Here is a 19,235-nt window from a genome sequence, read left to right on the forward strand (position 1 = left end):
TGAGAGACCACAGATGAGGTGGTAATGTCTTGACGTGTATGGAGAGACTCTTTCTGGCTCTGGTTGTGTCTTCAGGGCTCTCTAAAGAGCTCCAGCTGTTTCAGATTTTGTTTCCAAGCTCTAGCAAGCGTTTTTTTTTTTTTTTTTTTTTTTTTTTTTGGATGGATGATGATGACAACGATGGTTGTGGTTGTCATAAGAGGAACAACCGCAGTATGTGCATGTATGTATGTGTGTGTGTGTGTGTGTGTGTGTGTGTGTGTGTGTGTGCATACAAGCAGGGAGTCAGTGAAAGGCACAAGTAAAGAAATTAAATTTTGGGCAGAACGCTAATGCAAAATGCCAGTAAACACAAACAGCACTTTCTCCCTCTCCCTTATAAACACACAAATTCTTACCCCAGCTGCATATGCGCACACACACACACACACACGCACACGCACATTCCCTCCTCCTGGATTAAGCTTACTATAATGGGAAAGCCCTCAGTGCATGCAGTGTTACCCTCTCATTACCACAGCACCTGTCCTGAACTGACAGAACTAATGCCGGACAGCTCTTAATGAGAGAAAGCGGCTGACAGATGAGACAAATACTGACAGAGAGAGAGTTCACCGTCAGAACTGTAACGGAAACGATTTCTAAACTCGCTAAGTTTCTGTTTTTACTGTACGGTTACCGTAAAAAGTTTAAGGTCTGTTTAAGTCTCTTCTGCTCACCAAGGCTGCATTTATTTGGTAAAAAATACAGGGAAAACTGTACTATTGTGAAATATTATCACAATTTAAAATAACTGTTTTCAATTCTCAACTACTTTAATATGCAATTTATCCCTGTGATACAAAGCTGGATTTTCAGCAGCAGCAGTGCCACGTGATTCTTCATAAATCAATCTAATCTGATGATTTGGTGACGGTCTTTTGTTTGTTCTGGGTTCTCTTTGCATGTTATCTTACTGATAGTGATAAAGAACTTGATATTGAGCTATTTATTATTTTAAGACTATTATTTACTTAACAACAAAATCATATTGCAATTATTTCATACAATATCTCTGCCAATTTTGAGAATATTATATTTTAAAAACTGTAACATTTTCAACGATCTCAACAATAGTATGATTTGTGGAATCTTTAAATAGTATTGCTAATACTTTAATATCTACTTTTTAGACATTTAGACACACACACACACACACACACACACATAAATATATACTGTATGTGTGTGATTAGATTTTTTTCCTCTATATTTAACCATTGCTTCCTAAACGATTCAGTGAAAACTCTTCCACATCTAAACTCTCCATCCTGTCTTTTCTGTATACGCTCCTCCATCAGCTCTATTTTCTCTTCAACAAAGGGTTTCCTCACAGGCATTGTACCTCATTGTGCACATGTGTGAGCGTGTCACGCAGCTAGTGGCCATTCACCCTCACCTTTGCCATTGTGTTGTAATTACATCCAGTCATAGAGCGTGCGTGAGTGTGACTGGTGAGGCATTCGTGTTTTGTGTTCGTGTTGTTGATCTAGGGCTTGCACGGCTACTCGTTTTCTCTAGTCATCCAGAAAAGTAGTGGACTAGTCAGCGAGCCAATGTTTACCTTATGTAAATGTGCTATCCTGCAGCTGCAGAGTGTGTCTGTGCAGCTGAGATTTGAAAATGGTGTCTAAATGGAAACGGAGCCAGCACTGACTAGTTGTAGAAATAGTCAACTAGTTGGTACAACTCATTGTAATGCAAAATTAAGACAAGGTCAGTACAAAGGCTGCAATTTACTAAGAGTAGCAAATAGTTTATTTGCACTGTGAGTTTCTAGCACTGTGTTCGTTAACAGCGGTTTACAGCATTTCAGTATTACGTCAAAATAAAAGCTTGAATAATGATACCTAGGATAATGATGGCTTGAGAGTTTCAAAGGGAAGATAAAGGGTTACTCTACCCCAAAATAAAAAACGTTGTCCCAAACCCGTAAAAGCTTTGCTTATCTTCGGAACACAATTTAAGATATTTTGGATGAAAACCAGAACGCTTGTGACTTTTGACTGCCAAGTAAATAACACCGTCGAGGTCCAGAAAAGTGTGAAAGACATCGTCAGAATACTCCGTGTGCCATCAGTGGTTCAATTTGTGTTTTATGAAGCTGTGAGAATACTTTCTGTAAGGATTTACTCTTTGATTTTTATCAAAAACTGCATCCTTGTGCATCATGTCATTACAGTTGAACCGCTGATGGAATATACCGGTGATGTTTTTCATACTTTTCTGGACATTGAGGGTGTAAATATTGTTTGTCAGTCAATGGGACGGTCAAAAACCTCACCGATTTCATCCAAAATATCTTAAATTGTGTTCCGAGGGCAAACTAAGCATAACAGAACGTTTCTCTCAGATATTAATTTTTGCTCATCCTCAGTATTACGTCACATGCTGTCCAGTGGATGCTCTGCAGTGAATGGGTGCCGTCAGAGTGAGAGTCCAAACAGCTGATAAAAACATCACAGTTATCCTCAAGTTATCCTTCAGTCCATGAATTAACATCTTGAGCAGTGAAAAGCTATGTGTGTATAAGAAACAAATTTATAGTGAAGGTATTTTAACTAGTGGTTAATCATTATATATATATATATATATATATATATATATATATATATATATATATATATATATATATATGCTCTCATATATGTGTTTGTACTGTTTATATCTATTATGTATATATAAATACAATCACATGTATGTATATTTAAGAATTTTATGCAATGTTTATTTATTAAATATACTTATATTCAAATGTTATTAATATAATTAATAAAATAATGTATATGTGTGCTTTAATATATACACAGTACACAGACATATTATGTAAACAAGAACTTTTATTTTGGATGAAATTAATGACTATATAGCGTTTGACACCACTAATTTGAACTGTTGTTTCTGGCCAAAATACCAGTTCATAATCCATAATAACACTTCCTTCAATGAAAATGACCATCTCCTGTTTTTCTGTCAAATCAAAATTTTTTTTGCTCGATTTTGCTCCTGATTCAGGATTTTTTTTTACTGGAGAAAGCAATTATAGACGCCTTGTATTTTAGCCGGAAGCAGCTGTGTTTGTTACTAAATTGTCGATATATCCATTTAAAATGAAGTCAAGTAAAGATTATATATCTGAGTGGTTCAAGTGAAAAATAGGTTTGAGAATGCCTACTTTTACGGCCAGAGAAAAAGTGTGTGTGTTATTTGTTTACACTCGAACTGCTAGTTGAGGGTTTGTGGCTATTTAGCGCATGTTTGTCCATTTGAGCTTTGCACGATTACTGTAAACACTTAAACGCGAATGCAAATTAAATTTGCCTATAAGTCTTCGTTTTGGTGTCATATTGACGTAATGATACAAGCTGGTGAGCTAAAAGGTTAATATCATACAGCAAAGCGTAAAAGATGTGAAAGCTACGAGTTGGTTTGATAGAGTAATTAAAAAAGCGAAATGTAGGGAATTAGAGTTATCACAGGGAAAAGACAAGTGACGTGACCGTGTGTGTGTGTGTGTGTGTGTGTGTGGGGCACGAGAGGAGAAGAGAGAGTCAGGGAGAAAGATGGAAAGAGAGATAGAGTGGCAGAAAGACAGGAGGTGGTGGGTGCCTCATTTGCATAAAGGGTAGGGCACGACGCCCAGTTTAGGAGAAGGGTTGGCACCTCGCCTCGCTTGAGTGGCGGAGGTAAAAAGAAAAGACTGAGAATAAAGAGGGTGGAGGGGTGTGCATCGGGAGCTCGGAACATCTCTAGTTTAAACCCGGCACTTGGCACGGGCCGCTGAAATATCAACCATAATTACATGCAGTTATTTACAGGTGCGTGACTGGATGTATATACGCTGGAACCTGACCTCCGACAGACAGAGCACCGGGCCATCCCAGGATGTCGGCCTCACGTCGATGTGTAACCAGACAGCGACAAATGATGAGGCTCTTCCATGTAAATACGAGTTTCTGCCGTTGGCAACCGACCGTGCTGGAAGTTTTCGTTAGTCGTTGTATTTATACGTGTGCGTTTTAATACATGGACTAAGCTTACAGTTGCATCTTATTTACATTGATGCGTTCGATTTTAAATCAACGTTGCAGTAGTAGTACGGAGGGAGGACGGTTTTGCTTGAAGACATTGCTCTTTCCTGCGCCTTGGGCTGTCACCACGAACGGAGAGAGGACAATGCTTTAATGAACTTTAATGCGTGTTATCACATTCATGAAACAGTTTACAGAGCCCAAGGCTGTCACGGAAAGATCTCTCAAGGCCACTTTTTTCTGAATCTTTTAAGTAATAATTGCTTACAACATCTATCATTACTTTTTGCCCTTGTTGTTATAATCGCTCGCATGCTGTTTTTAAGGGAACAATATGGCCTGACATTTTTTATGTTTTATTTCGAAAATGTTGGTCTTGTAAATACCCCTAATTTTAACGTTTTTTAATAGCAAAAATAAATTCATTTTTTTTTACATCACTTTTACCTTACGAACTCAACATAAACTCAATAGAGGATGGCAAGCGATGCATCATTTTTTTAGCTGTTGGATGCAGTCGTGAAGGTTTGTGACAGAGGACAGGCCAAAATCAACACTTTGCTGGGTGGAAGGATACAGATATTTGATGAAAACTACTTCGTTCCGCGCCCTAGGTTCATTTCAAAAGTAGTTATTCGACTTAGAATTCGTCGTTTTCATCAGAGCTGTCACAAGCCCCCACAAAAACAAGCAAACAAACAAAAAATGAAATAAAATAAAGGTCTTTGCGGTTGATGATAAAAACATGCTCTGTATGAATGCTCTCTCTCTCTCTCAGTATCAATATTGAGTGTGTTTGGGCAGTCGGAGCGGTTGAATTTGGTCGCTGCGTAGCGTAGCGGCTCGATGCTGTGGTGTCACCCGTGCTCGTCTCGGCATTTTTTCCAGTTTACACTTCATCAGTCTGCTGACTGATCTCACCGACCAGTCCGGTTCTCTGACACATGTTCCCGCGGACGGAAACACCCTCATTCATATGATGAACGCTTCTACTTTCATAGCGGCATTTAATAGGCGCCTCTAAATAGAAATCGGATTGTTATTATTCCTACAGCCAGGCTCATGCGATAGACTGACGCCTGAACTAGATTAGAGAATCCAACTCGCTTCTAAATGTTTACAGGCCTGTGATGATATCAAACTCACTGCCATTTAGTTTCTTTTTTAAGCTATTCATTTATTTGCGATATGTAAAACATATAGTTAGAATAGTTTTTGATTCAATTTCGACTCGGAAAGGTCAAAGAGGAAATAGTTGCTATGGTTACTCCCGCGTTCCAAATCGATTTCCGCGGCGTTTTGCCGCCAGTTGAAAACGCGCGACGTCGATAACTTCCGCTCTATAGCTGGAAAATGACCAAAGCGTAAAATAGCTACACATTATTTCTAAAATCTCGACACAAAATGCACTTGTACCGCTGCCAACGTTTCGTTGCAGACTTCCTCTGGGTTGGGTCCGCTGTGACAATCAGAAGAAACCTCAAAAGGTGCCTCAGGTGTGTGCTTTTCTTTTCTTTTCTTTCTTTTTTTTTCTAAAGCGAAATGCGTCTCAACAGCTTTTCTGTATGCGTTAGAATATTTACCCTTGGAACCGAAATCACATAAATCACTCCCAGGTTTTCACATCTTGGAAACGTTTATAAAACTGAATTAATTCCACATAAAGCACCACAGCGCTCCAGAACACCTCTCAGAGAACGGGTTTGTTTTAGCAGTCTCTGATTTGTAAGTAAAATATTTATTTGTTATAATTTGACCCTTTGGCTAAAAAAAAACTTAACTTAGACTACGCTTTAGCCGCTTTCTTTTTGCACAGCCTGAGTGAAAAGTATTTTTTAGCCTATATTTATGCCTGCTGTTTAATTAAAAATTAAAGACTTCTCACAGTTTAGATCACTTGAGATTTTGTTGGTTATCATTTTTTTGTTTTAAAACAAACAAAAACATTTAAATAGGCTAGGCCTGCTTTTGAACTGATTGGCAAAATAGCAGATGTATTGAATATTTTACACATGATTTAAACATTTAACTAGTTTATCTAGAAGTTTAAAAAAACGACTGTGTGAGACAACAACAAAAACATTTTATCAACGCAGTCTACCTGAAAGTTTATGAAATAAGTAATTAAATTAGGTGTATATATTTAAAATAAATAAGATCCACAAGGGCCACATTAATACTGTTTTTAAAAACGTTTTACCACTATATTTTGATTGTTCATCTATGTCCCCACATGCTATGTCGGCTGGTTCCCAGTTTCTGAAACAAGCTACATCGTAAACCTAATTTCTTTTAGCTATGATAAAATTCGATTTCGTTTGTTCCATTTTTTGTACTTTAAAACTAAAAAAAAAATTTAAAAAAATAAAAATATATTGAGCACATTTGCAAATTCTGGTGTTCAGTTATCTATGCCAATAGACTCGGTCTTTTGTGTAGGTTGAATAAGTGCTTATTTTTTTCCCTCTTGTTGTGAAGGTGCGTTTCATTATATTTTTTGGAAAATATTTCTTGCAAAAATTCCTAGCTCACGTCAGATTTCTCGTCCGCTTCAGTGCCTGCTCCGCTCCATCCATTAGCCTTTTTCCTGTCTCTGCGCCAGCTCACGAGATCCGGTGAGAAGGAGCTCGCGCAACGCGATTTCAAAAAAAAAAAAAACCGTTAGAGGTTTACAGGTCCGTCATGTTGGGTCGTAAGAAAATCATATATTATTTGTAAAAAGGAAAGAAAAAAGCAACGGAAAATAATAAAACACATTCATTTTAAAAGAACAGACTGAAGGCCAGAGGTATGGTATTTTTCTGTAAGTCTCTCTTTACAAACTAACGTATTTTTGTAGTATTTTCCACTGAATTAGTTTTCTCTGTGGGTGTTACGTTTGATTAAAAGGTATGCTAGTCCTGTGCTAGTCAGTTACGCTCTTGGCTTTGGCTATAATAAAGGGCAACCGCACAAAACAAAGCGTTTAAAAATTATTAATAACGCCCGCTGGTGATGGCATACCTTGACGAGACCCCAGACACAAACAGCAGAGTAGATATTTGATAAAACGTGCTAAAAATCTGAAGTTTTGTGAGGTTTGTATGCGATATAGAAACAGGCCATTCAAGCACGGCTTCCGGATATAATGTGTGAGAGCGCGTGCTGCCGATTTTTCTCTTCACGATCTCGGGCTTTTTCTCTTTTTCTCTGGAAGAGCAGGCCTTGCTGTACAGAAACAAAAACACACAAGCAGTACGCAGCAGACTGAGACAGCCTTTCGTGAAATCTCGCTTCTTTTTTTTTTTTTGGTCTGTCTGTCTCTCTCAAACTTTTTTTATCTTCCTCTAGCGCTCTCCTTTCTTTCTCGCATAAAACAAAGGTCGCTGTTTAGAGAGGAAGTGTCATACAAAAGATAAGATAGGCTGTGTTATAAAGAGTTTGAATAAGGGCATTCGGCAGTGAACTGATCCAGAGAGCTTGCTTGCAAACGCCGTTTTATATGCAGTCTATGGCTTGCATGCTAATTTAAATCTCATGATAACAACGCAGAGTTCACGCTGTCATAAAGTTAGCTTCGTCCAAAATTATGTCAGATCTGTTGCAATCATTCAACCAATAATTCAAGCGAACAATGAACTTGTTACTGACACTTTTCCCCTCAGGTCATTTAACGAGACACTTTCCGAACTCTTTGTTTGCGGACATGGAAATTATTTCATGGAAATAAACGTGTCAGACACAAAATCCATGTAGTCTGTCAAGCCAAATCAGATCTGAACTGTAACAACACGCGCGAACGATTGCAGCTTTGCCTCTAAGCGCAGGCAAAACAAAATACCAAGACACCTTGCTTTGTACTACACACAATACGAATTGTGTAGAAATTTCCTTTCATTTGAATTGGAATTATGCAAAGCGAGTTTGCATAAGCGAATGGACGTTCACAAAAAAAAAAATGACACGCCCGACCTGGCGCTCAAGCTTTGTTTGGTAGAAGCGCTGCATTTACATAGCAGGCGCTACTGGCAAATGCAGAATAGTCTGCAGCGAGAAGGAGGCTGCTTCACCCGGTGGTCTCGGATAGGCCTGCTGGTACATGCGCCTAAGGTGTCGCCCTAGCCCTGAGAGAGTGGCATATGTTGTGTAAACTCATTGTAGGGATTAAAGCAGATTAAATCACTTTATACGAATTTGCCTAAGCTAGCGATTTCCTGGCTCTGTGCATGGATCATAACGGATCATTGCGAACAGGGATTGACTGAATTCCTCTAATATGTCGCCTATAAATTGGTTTAAACACTGAGCGTTTAGGTGTGCTGGCGTGAGAAGAGCGTTTGGGCAGTTGACGAAACCGTGAGAAGTGCCGTGTTGTCATTACATCTGGTGTTCGTTGATGTACGTGTGCCGTTGCAAACTTTAACATTTGGTTTTCAGTGGCGTATTGAATATTGGCTTTGCAAATCCTGCTGATTTAAATATTTGAACGTGGTAGTTGGCTACTTTATATGAGGACGTTGAAATTGCTAGATTGATTTGCACTAGGATGCATCAGTGAGAATGGATTCAAAAGAGTTAATAAATCACAATATGTCAGTGTTTTCCTGTGAAAGCATGTTTATAGCCTTGAATCTGTCGTAGAGTTCCTTTATAACGGAACGATTTTTATTGCAAATTAATCTATTATCATTATTGGTAAAGAATACTTGTATACTATTTTATAAATATGTGACCGTGGACCACAAAGTGATAAGTCATGAGTGTAAATTTTTAGAGATTAAGATTTATCGATCATCTGAAAGCAGAATAAAAGCTTTCCTTTGATGTATTTGTTGGGATGGGACAAGATTTGGCCAAAAAAAGACAATTTGAAAATATGGAATCTGAGGTTGGAAAAAAAAACACCTGTAAAGATGTAAAAATTAAGTTCTTAGCAGTGCTTATTACTAATAAAAATTTTAGTTTTAATACATGTACAGTAGGAAATTTACGAAATATCTTCATGGAGCGTGAAGTTTACGTATCATCTAATGAATTTTGGCAAAAATAACTTTTTACATTTTACATATGCCTATATAATTTTAACTATATGTTTGTATTTTTTGGATATTGCTACAAATATTCCCCAGCGACCTAAGACTGGTTTTGTTTGTTCAGGGTCACATATATAGATTTTGAAACTCTTTAAACAATGCTTAATGCTTAATGAAAAAATGAATATATATATATATTTTTTTAAATACAATTTTAAATAAAAATTGGTTGGACTTGAACATATTGGCAAGACATGTTAGTTAATAGTGTGTGTATTTAATCAACTATTAAAATGCTCTTATAAAAGCATTTTAATGTGAAATTCTGTTTTGCTTTTATTGTGTCCAAACATTTGTGTCTGACGCCCGTCATGTTCTCAGATAAAGTTCAGAGAGAGAGAGAATGTTGTTCTGCTGTGGACTACGTCTCTCTCTGCTCTTTGTTGTGCGCTTGAATCTAAAGGCAGCTGCTGGTCTGTAGCGTCTGCTGGGAGTTCTGGCCCGCGCGTTCACACGCCGCTCAATGGAGGGGAGGGGATGGGGCAAATGGGGACACTGCTGTTAGCGCTCGCTCGATGGAGGTGATGGCAAGTGCATTGGTGAAAATGGCAAAAGTGCGTGTGTGCATCTGAGCTCAGTTCTTGAAGACAAGAGGGAAAATGGAGGTAAATTGGGGTGGGAATGGAATACGGGCGGCACAGCTGATTGGCGCATGTAAAATTAATGTGCTCTGGACTTTGCAGTTGCACAAGATAGGAACTTGTTAATTTGGCAAGTAAGGGAGCCAACCACTGACCGAACCTACACCCCCTCGCTCTCTCTGCTCCGTCTCTTTCAACCTCCCTCCTCCTCCGTCCCCTGCCTCCCTCCCATTCAGCTCTTCAAGCGTGCGTATTGGCTGAGCGATCAGGCACCAGTGCCAAATAGGTGAGCTCAGCTTCGCGCTGGCACACTCTGAAGGCAATGGATAGAAAAGAGCATGGAGAGGAAGAGAGAGATAGAGTTGGAGAGGAAAAAGGGAAAAAAGAAGCTTCTATCGGGTTTGCACAGCGGTCGTGCGCTCTTCAACATTGATTCAGTTCTCTCATTTTTTTTTTTTTTTGCTCTCCATTCGCTCCTCTCTCCCCCCTCTCTGTCTCTCTCTCTTTCTCTCTGTCTATCTCCCATTCTCTGTCTATCTCTCGCTCTCTGTGTGTCGAATGCAGAGCACGCATATCTGAACAAACACCACTTACTGCTTTGCCAAACATTTTTCTCTTTGTTGCGGTATTTGTGTATTTATTTGTATACGTTTTTCTCTAACAGTGAGTACAATACTTTTTGGTTATAGAAAGCGATTTCATTGTCCAGCTTTCTTGTGTTCATATGTAATATTTAATTTTTGGTTTTTGGTGGCTGGCAGAATCCCCAACTTTTTCTTCTCTCATTTCCCCTGTTTTGTGTGTCTCGTTTTTGTATTTCCAGAGCTGTCACTGTTTGGCTCCTCCAAGACTTTCTGAATTTTCTTCTTGCTTCTTCAACTGGACATTTTACAAATTTTAAACATTTTTTTCTTCTACTTTTTCAACGACTTTAAAACCCTGATATTGTGCACTAAATATAGTCGTGGCATGTAGTGTCGAGCTGAGTCGAAAGAAGATATTTCACTCGTTTTCCACTCATATCGCCAGCAGGTGTTTTATGATGAAAGTGCAGAATGGTAACTACAGATGCTTTATTTAGTTGTTTTGCTGCATGTCTTGTGCGTTTTGTCTGTGGCGTGCTGCGTGTGTGTCTGTGCCAGTTATAGCGATGTAGTTTGGATCAGGACGTGCAGTAGCAGGGGTTACATGTGTGGTTTGGCACAAGTGACAGTGAGCAGCTGTTGTGGACTCTTTTACGTCTGTCCTCAAAAACATCATTGTCTGTTTTGAGAAAGAATCCTTTGAAACACAAAAATGTCGTGAAAAAAAGCAGAAAGAAGAAAAAAGTGAGGTTACTTAAAATGTATTGTGTTTTTGTTTTGTTTTCTTAATAGCATGTCCTGTTTTTATATTATATACTCTAGTTAGAATTTTTGTTCTAAATTGTAAACTAGCATAGCATTGTCTGTTATGTGATGCTTATGACAGACGTTTGTGTGTGTGTGTGTGTGTGTGTGTGTGTGTGTGTGTGTTTGTCATACTGGCAAACGCTCACTCCTGTTTTCCCGTGCCTTCCTTCACAGTGCGCCGCCAGAATCATGCTCCGAGATTCTAACGTCTTCTCCCTTCCCTCCTCTTCTCTCCCCTGCTTCCCCGTCTCTCCCACCTCTCTCCATCCCTCCAGGATGAATTCCATCCCTTCATCGGAGGCTCTCCTCCGCACGTCGCGGGCGTTCTCCTACACCTGGTTCAACCTGCAGGCCCGCGCAAGCGCAAGTACTTCAAAAAGCACGAGAAGCGCATGTCCAAGGACGAGGCGCGCCATCAAAGAGCGAAACTCCTGGGCGAAGCCCGAGATCAAGCAGAGTGGGCGTCGCGGCTGCTGGCCAAATGCGCGCATGGACATCCGCCGAGTTCCGTGAAGACTTCGTGCTCCACCATCACGGGAAGAAGCCGCCCGTGCTGCGTGCTGTCCAACCCGACCAGAAGGGCAAGATCCGCGCATCGACTGTCTGAGGCAAGCCGACAAGGTCTGGCGCCTGGACCTGGTGATGGTGATCCTGTTCAAGGAGCCGCTGGAGAGCACAGACGGAGAGAGAGATTGGTCAAGTCCCGCGAGTGCTCCAACCACAGCCTGTGCGTGCAGCGCACCACATCGGAGTGTCCGTCAAGGAGCTGGACCTGTACCTGGCTTCGCCGTCCCACATGCCAGCGTCAGTGAGTTGTGCGCTCTCTTTCTCTGTCCTATACAGCTACTGATACTTGAATGTGATTATTTAGGGGTCAGAACTGGGTAAGGTGGCACCCACAAAATCACCATCACATTCAGCACACTTATTAACACTTATTATTTGCTTTGGCGCGTCTCTGTTCTGCGTGCCAGAACAAAGTTACATCAGGAGTTTCCACTGTCATGGAAAAAGTTGTGATTTGTAGCCATGAAAAGACTCATTTAAAAACATAGGCAAATGTGTATATTTAGTTCGCAATGTATTTGGTTGTGCTCTGCATGGAAGAAATCCTATCAAACTGCATTCAAATCTCAGGATGATTTTGCGTGTTTTTTTAAGAACTACTTCTTAAAGTTGTGATTTGCAGGCATAAAAGTCACGCTTTTTAAAAATCATGCAAATTTAAGTATTTAACTTATAATCTCTTTGGCCAAGCTCTGTGTGGAAGAAATCCTATCCAGCTGCATTCAGCTCTCAGGATGATTCTGTGCTTTTGAAACGTTCGTACCATATAATGACCGTTTTAAAGTTGTGATTTTTATGCATTAAAAAGTTGAAAGTTAATTAATTTTAAAAAACATGCACATTTATGTATTTAATTTGTAATTTATCTGGTCGTGCTTCTTTACAGAGAAATCCTATAAAACTGCATTCAAGTCTGAATGATTTTATGTCTTATGGAGACATTTTGTACACTGAAAGGTTGTTAAAATCTATTAATTCTACATATTAATAAATGTAAATCCTTCACAGAAATTTAAAAATATGAATTAAAAAATCCTGAAACCCTGCTTAAATGTGAGTAACTCTACATTTCTGCCATCTGCATAGTATTTCATAAGGTATTTTCATATTTTTGTGATGTTTTAATGTTTATAATAAGATGCTTTCTTTTTGTTTTGTGATGGTGTTTAATATAAATATTGTGTTGCTCGTATTCACAAGAAAACACAAGACGGCTGGCCTTTTCAGTCTTCGTGCCATCTTGTTTTCTCATTGGCAGTGTGTTTTTAGAGTCGTATCCTTTTGGGCGAGAGTGTGTGTGAGTGTGTGCGTGTGTGTATTCGTGGATAAGTTACCAGCACGGTCTCATACGCTTACTGCCAAACAGTGTTTCTGACACGGCTAACACTCTCTCTGACACACAAGATCTGACTGGCCAAACACACACAGGCCAACAAGATCCATAATCCTGTGATTACAAATCTGAAATTGCTTTCTTGCCTCCTTTCTTTTTGCTTTTGTGACTAATTTGCATTTTGTGGTACTGCAAATAAACCACAATTTACGGATTGGAAAAAAATGGGCATATTTTCAATTAAAAACAATAAAAGAGCGTTAACAAAATATAAGCGGCTGAATTTGAAAGAAGCTGAACAGTTTCCTGCCCGTCTTTCAGTCTCTCGGTCAGCGCACGCTTGCTAGTTCACTCTGTGCCCAGCAGGTTGGCCATCGCGCTGCCTGTTCAGAATGTTTGCTGCTGTGCTGGCGGTCTTATCTTATCAGGCTAATTCCAGTGTGCACTGCTGCTTTATCAGGCTCCAAATAGCCTCGCGAGAGACCAGCACCCTGCAGAGGCAGCCACTCACAATCCTGGGGCCCGTGGCATCCTGTGCCAGAGCTCAGGGGCCTTTCTCAACCCCAAACGCACACAGTCCCCATGTGCTGCTGTGGTTGAGGGCATTCAGTATTTTTTTATTTATTTTTTTTTTTTATAGCAGATATTTTATTCTTGATTTCAGTTGTGCACATCCTAACTAACACCACAATTATTCTAATTTGAAATAGCTCGAAAGTTCAAATCTGGTATTTTGTGTGTGCCAAAAAATATCTCTGCATTCTTTGTATTGAATGCTACAGCTCAGCTGTTTAATTTATTAGTTTGCTTTGTGTTTTTTGTCCTTGCAATTGTTTATTTGTAGCACAAACTCTTTGTTTGTCACTATTGAATGTGGCCTTCGTTGTCACACTCTCCGTCGAATATTCCTCTTTTGTGTCCATAAGAGAGAAGAGAACAAGAGAAAGGACAGCTGGAGTCCTTTGCAATGTGCTCTAGTTGGCACTAGTTGCATTGCCTGTTGGTGCGGGAAGATGCGTGCATGTGTGTGACTGTGAGTGTGTACATTTTTGGGCACTCATTTTCTCAGCTCTTCATCTTGGTATTTTAAAACACAGAGATGTAACCGTTCGCTTAAAAAAAAAAAAAAAAAAAAAAAAACAATAATCCTAAACTAATTTTTTCGTTATACTGCAGTGATGGGTAGCTGGAGAGTTTGCTTTTTCTTATTAAATGCTTTCCATTTTAAATGCCCTAGGGGAAATGGATGCCCGTGAGTTTGAACTGAGTGCAGAATTTTTAACCACTACCCTGCACTTGACTAGGGTTTTGGGATTGACTGGAAAATGTTCCATACTTAGGTTAAATTTAGACTAGTGTTTCTGCCTTTGAATGGGTGTGAAATGAATTGTTTATTTATGCAAGACTCTTAAGTAGTAATCCAGGTGTATTGGAGGTAAATGTGTGTTAAAGGTGTTTCATTAAGAATGGTGATTATGGGAAAGCGTTCTAATGGAGGAAGTGGCTTTCGGAAAGAGAATATCAATTTTATATCCAGGACTTTATTGTTGTAGCTGCTAATATATCATTATGATGGAGAACATAATTTTAACTTTTCCCTACTTTAACGCCCCACACAGGAAATTTAATATTTAACCATTGAAGAATTGTGAAAAATGTGCTTTCTGCCATTTTGCGTGTTTCTACTGCTCTTTAGAAATAAAAATGCCTGTTAAAAAGTAAAATCTTAATAAAACATGCATCCGACTAATACATTTATTTTTCTGCTAAATAATTCAGCATACATGATGATACAAAATGTATTTTTTTAAATAACCTATTACACAGCAAATGATCAGTAATAAATGAACATTTTGTTTTCTATAAAAAAATGCTTGATTTAGTAGTTATTACTATTTTCTAATTGTGCTTAATTTATTGTTATAAAAAAAGTCATTTTCTTGGACTTTAAGGCATGACCCGTTTCTTAAATGAGCGCGAAGTAGTAATTTCTCTCTGTCTGGATGCGGCATTGTGGGAGTGTTTTGTTTGGAAATGAAATGTTTGGAATAGCTGTTAAACAGATTATTTCAGCAGTCGTCATTCACTTCGAGCCAGTGTACATAACGCTTCTCTCTTTCTTTCATCACTCTTTCTGCTTCCAAGTGTCTCCTCTCTCCTTCTTTGTCACTTTTCCTGTCGTCATGGCTCTTTCCGAAAGTCTGATAGACTGTGTAAATGGAAGAAAAATTCACCTCCTTGGGTCATAGGTCAGATTTCCTTTTGTTTGTTTTTTTCTTTGTGGAGAATCTCCTCGATTAATTTTCTGTAATCCTACATTTGTCCTATATTTAATAGCGCGCTCCGCTCTGACTCACCTGAGCTTTGGATTTATTGCTTAAATATGCCACCGCTTAGCGCTATTAAGCTTCTGGCATTTCTTTGCTATTTTTGTGATCTTTAAGCCCTTATATTTGCTTCATTCCAAGAAAGATGTGAAGTATAACCGTAGAACTGCGTGTAACTCTCTGGTTTTACTTTCTCCAGCTCCCTACTTACCACAGACATTTGCGGGCTTTTAAGAGCACAAAGGAAGGATTGTAAAAAAGTGAAACATGTTAACACAAACAAACCAGTATCAGCTCTACTGAATGAGCACCTAACTTTTAACTCCACATAGAGTTTTCTCTTCTCAGTGGCTGTTCTTTCTTTACTGTTTTTATTTTATTTTTTTGTATTAAGTGTCAAACATAAAATCTGTATGAACATTATATTGAATATTTATAATTTATCTGACATAGCTTTGCATATTATATATTATTTATCAGCTTTCTGTAATAGCAGTCCTTTCGCATACCATAACATTGGAAATATAAGAGCTCTATAATATAGATTGACAGAAATAAATGGAACCAAACAATCAGATTAAAATTTCTAAATCAAGTCTAATATTTATTTGCAAATGTATATATTTATGCAGTCCTTTCGTGCATTTGCCATGCAATGTTTATTAACACTTTATTTTAAAGGTGTCTATGTTACATGTACTTACTATTATAATAACATTAAATAAATGCATAATTTGCAAGTTACCATAAGCCAAACCTAACCATATAGTAAGTACATACAGTTAATTTTATATTAGTCATACTTAAATGTATAATTACTTTGTGACAGAATCATTTAAAATGTTTTAACACAAGCGCTAACACATTGAATAATGCATATAAACAATTTTATAATGTTAATAATTGTTTAATAATATTTTACTATTTATTGTCTTAAAAGTATTGAAACACACACACACACACACACACACACAGACACATATATTAAGTACAATATATACTTTAGCTCTGAAAAATATTTAAATGTTTTGAAATAAGTTAAAAAAAATTGAAAATTACATTTCCTGTTATTATCAAAATGCAAACAACAAAAAAAGTGTTTGTGTGCTGCATAGAGAGTAAGAGAGAGCAGCCAAGACAGTAATGTGCCCACTCACAACGACTCTGGTTGTGAGTCAGAGGAACACAATGCAGAGCTCAATAACAGCACAGGCCTACTCATTACACACACACGCACGCGAAATACAAGCGCAACAGCCGCGGAAAGTTGAGCCATAACTCCAATCTATAGAAGTAGAGAGGTTCTGCATTAGTGCAGTTAGATTGAATTCTCATGGAGCTCATTAGATAAAACCTCTTTAGAAAGAGGAGAAAGGGATGATGAAAGAGAAGATCGCTTGAGGGCAGAGAGAGGGGCGGGAGAAAGAGCGAGAGCAGGGGGCAGCCTCGTCTGCCATTTTTGGCACCATGTGCAGTGAGCTCTATGTAGAGAGAGTGCCAGAGAAGCTCATCGCTGCCAACCTCTCACCCTCTGATCAACTGTCTTCTCTCCCTCTCCCTCTCTTTTCACCCATTCTCTGCTGCTCTCTCGAAACTCAACCCCAGCGTCGCCCCGTGTCGTCTTGATATGTCCTCCTATTTTCAGCCTCATGAATTAGTCAATTATTTTTCTCTCTGAATTCCATTTTTGTTTTGCATATTTGCGTGGGCCGTGTCTTGTGAGGTGGAGGTGCTTGTTTACTTCCTTTTTTCTTGTCAATCGACTTTGTAGGACGCCGAAGACAGTTTCTTTTTAATAAGCAAGGCATTTTTTCATAAAATCTCCATTAAGAGGAATCTGGATTCTGATCCTGAACTATCCCTTTAAAGCTTCTTTTTAGTAAATAAAGTTTATAAAATATGAAGTTTCTTTAATAATAGACATTCAAATAAATTGTGTTTTAACACACCGCGCATAATTATACTGCTGTATTTGATATGAGCAGTATTTATATTGTTGACTATTAAAGGTTAGATATGAAACAAGAAAGTGACGTTGCTAGCATTGGTGAGTCATTCAATTCAACATGACCTACTTTTCTGTTCAGTCAAATGCATAGCTATAACTAGTGTTTTGAAGTGTTTATTAAAAATTTGAATTTGTAATTTTGTTGTTTGCAAAGTCATGGTGAAAAACTTTCAGGTGATTTACAGCTTTTTTCTAGTTTTATTAAATCATATATAACATTTCTAAAAACTATCTCTGTTCCCTTTGTGAAACGCGCTTTATATAATCATCACAATTAAATAATTTCATCAGTAAGTGTCACAAACCCCAAACGAGTTAGCAATATTAAAAATATAAAAGTATTTGATCCTTTATGTTGGGAGATGTAAAATAAAACCTGCCCCTTAAGCCATAAAATCCTGTAATAAGTGAACATTTGAAGTACTGTTTGTTAGAGGACTGCCAATGTTTTACTGTGGAAAAAATTACATCTTTTGAGTAAAAATACTGTTAATAATAGTCGCTGTTGTACTATGTTTGTTAGTTTTATTTTTGCTGGACACCACGCATTACTTATTTAAAAACCAGAGCCAGCCACCAGGTTTTTAGAATAACCTCTGAGCGTTTCCTAAAGGTCAGTTTCTGTTGGTCTCCACTGGGCCTGGCTCCACACTTTTCTTCTTCCATGGATGCCTGAAGGGCTGGGCTATAATGTCATCTTCAATTGAAAGCAGAGCCGTCATAAATAAATTCTTTCTGGTGTTACTTACCGCATGCGAAGAAGGTGTTGTGTGTTTTTTTGAGCTCTAGTAAGGAAAGCTGGTTGACAAGCACAACAGAAACATGATCTTAATTCTGGCATGCGTTTGTGTGTAAAGAATAGGCCTGGGCTGGTTTTGGACACACAGATCTAGGGCGCCCGTCTGCATTGGCGGAAAAACGCATGAAGAACAGGGATCAAACCGGGAGCTTGAAAGCGGCGGGAACAGGGGATGGGATAACAGGGAAAGAAAGGCTGTGTGTGTGTGTTTCATAATAAAGTGTGAAAATAGGCCTGTAAATATGAGAGTGTGTAAAAAGCTTCATGGCTCCTCAGCTCCAGAAAGCCCCATTCATCAGGCGGGAGCATCTTCCCGCTCTTAAAACAATGAAAGGCAAACCCCGGCTCTGTGCGGGCAGAGAGGGAGTCTGTCAGTTTGTTTACAGAGATAACAGGATAAACAGGAAGAGAGGAATGCACGAAGAAATAAAGTGTGTGTGTGTGTGTGTTTTTTTGTGTGCCGAGACAGAGGCCCCTGTATGCCACGGATGAAGTGATGGTGGGATAGCGCATGATTAGTATGTTAATAGGCAAATATCAAAGAGTGTTTATGTGTGTCTGTGTTATTGTTTGCATTAGATCATTCACGGGCCTTATACATATGCATAAACATACAGAAGCGTTTTTGTTTGCTGCGTATGGGTGTGTTGACGCTCATGTGCTTAATTATGAGTTCACGTAGAAGAATCAGTGTGTATTTGCATATGTACACTGTTTGGCATATATTTGGTTGTGTGTGTGTGCGTATGCGTGTGTTGAGGCTTTGGCACCTGTTAGTCTCAGCGGTGTTCAGACTTCTGTTTTCTCTCTTTTGCATACTTTTGACAAAGGGATTATGCTACTTTTTATCTATTAAAAACACATCAAATGGCTTAACAAGATGTTCTGTGTCCTGTGATGACACATTGTTGAAAGAGGCTTTAAATGTTTAGTTAAGTACTTTCTGATTAGTTCCAGAGAAGGTCATTAGTCTAGAAGAACAGATAATCATCAATGTTTTGTTAGTTTTTTCCTAAAAAGAATAAATGAACTGTTGTTCATTAGCCTTTTTTATCCTATCAACATCACATTACATATTGATGTTTTC

General features: G+C 38.6%; 1 protein-coding gene across 1 annotated transcript in view; it reads left to right on the forward strand.

The window, feature by feature from the left end:
- The window catches only part of LOC122349094 (nuclear factor 1), a 28,237-nt gene extending 14,235 nt beyond the window's left edge, over window positions 1-14,002 (forward strand). The window contains 8 exon segments of the mRNA XM_043245009.1: window positions 11,390-11,431; window positions 11,433-11,468; window positions 11,471-11,685; window positions 11,687-11,798; window positions 11,801-11,849; window positions 11,852-11,922; window positions 13,475-13,616; window positions 13,941-14,002. Of these exon segments, the coding sequence (XP_043100944.1) occupies window positions 11,390-11,431; window positions 11,433-11,468; window positions 11,471-11,685; window positions 11,687-11,798; window positions 11,801-11,849; window positions 11,852-11,922; window positions 13,475-13,616; window positions 13,941-14,002 (729 nt within the window).
- Window positions 14,003-19,235: the final 5,233 nt, after the last annotated feature.

This window comes from Puntigrus tetrazona, chromosome 1 (genome assembly GCF_018831695.1).
Source record: "Puntigrus tetrazona isolate hp1 chromosome 1, ASM1883169v1, whole genome shotgun sequence".
Taxonomy (NCBI): Eukaryota; Metazoa; Chordata; class Actinopteri; order Cypriniformes; family Cyprinidae; genus Puntigrus; species Puntigrus tetrazona.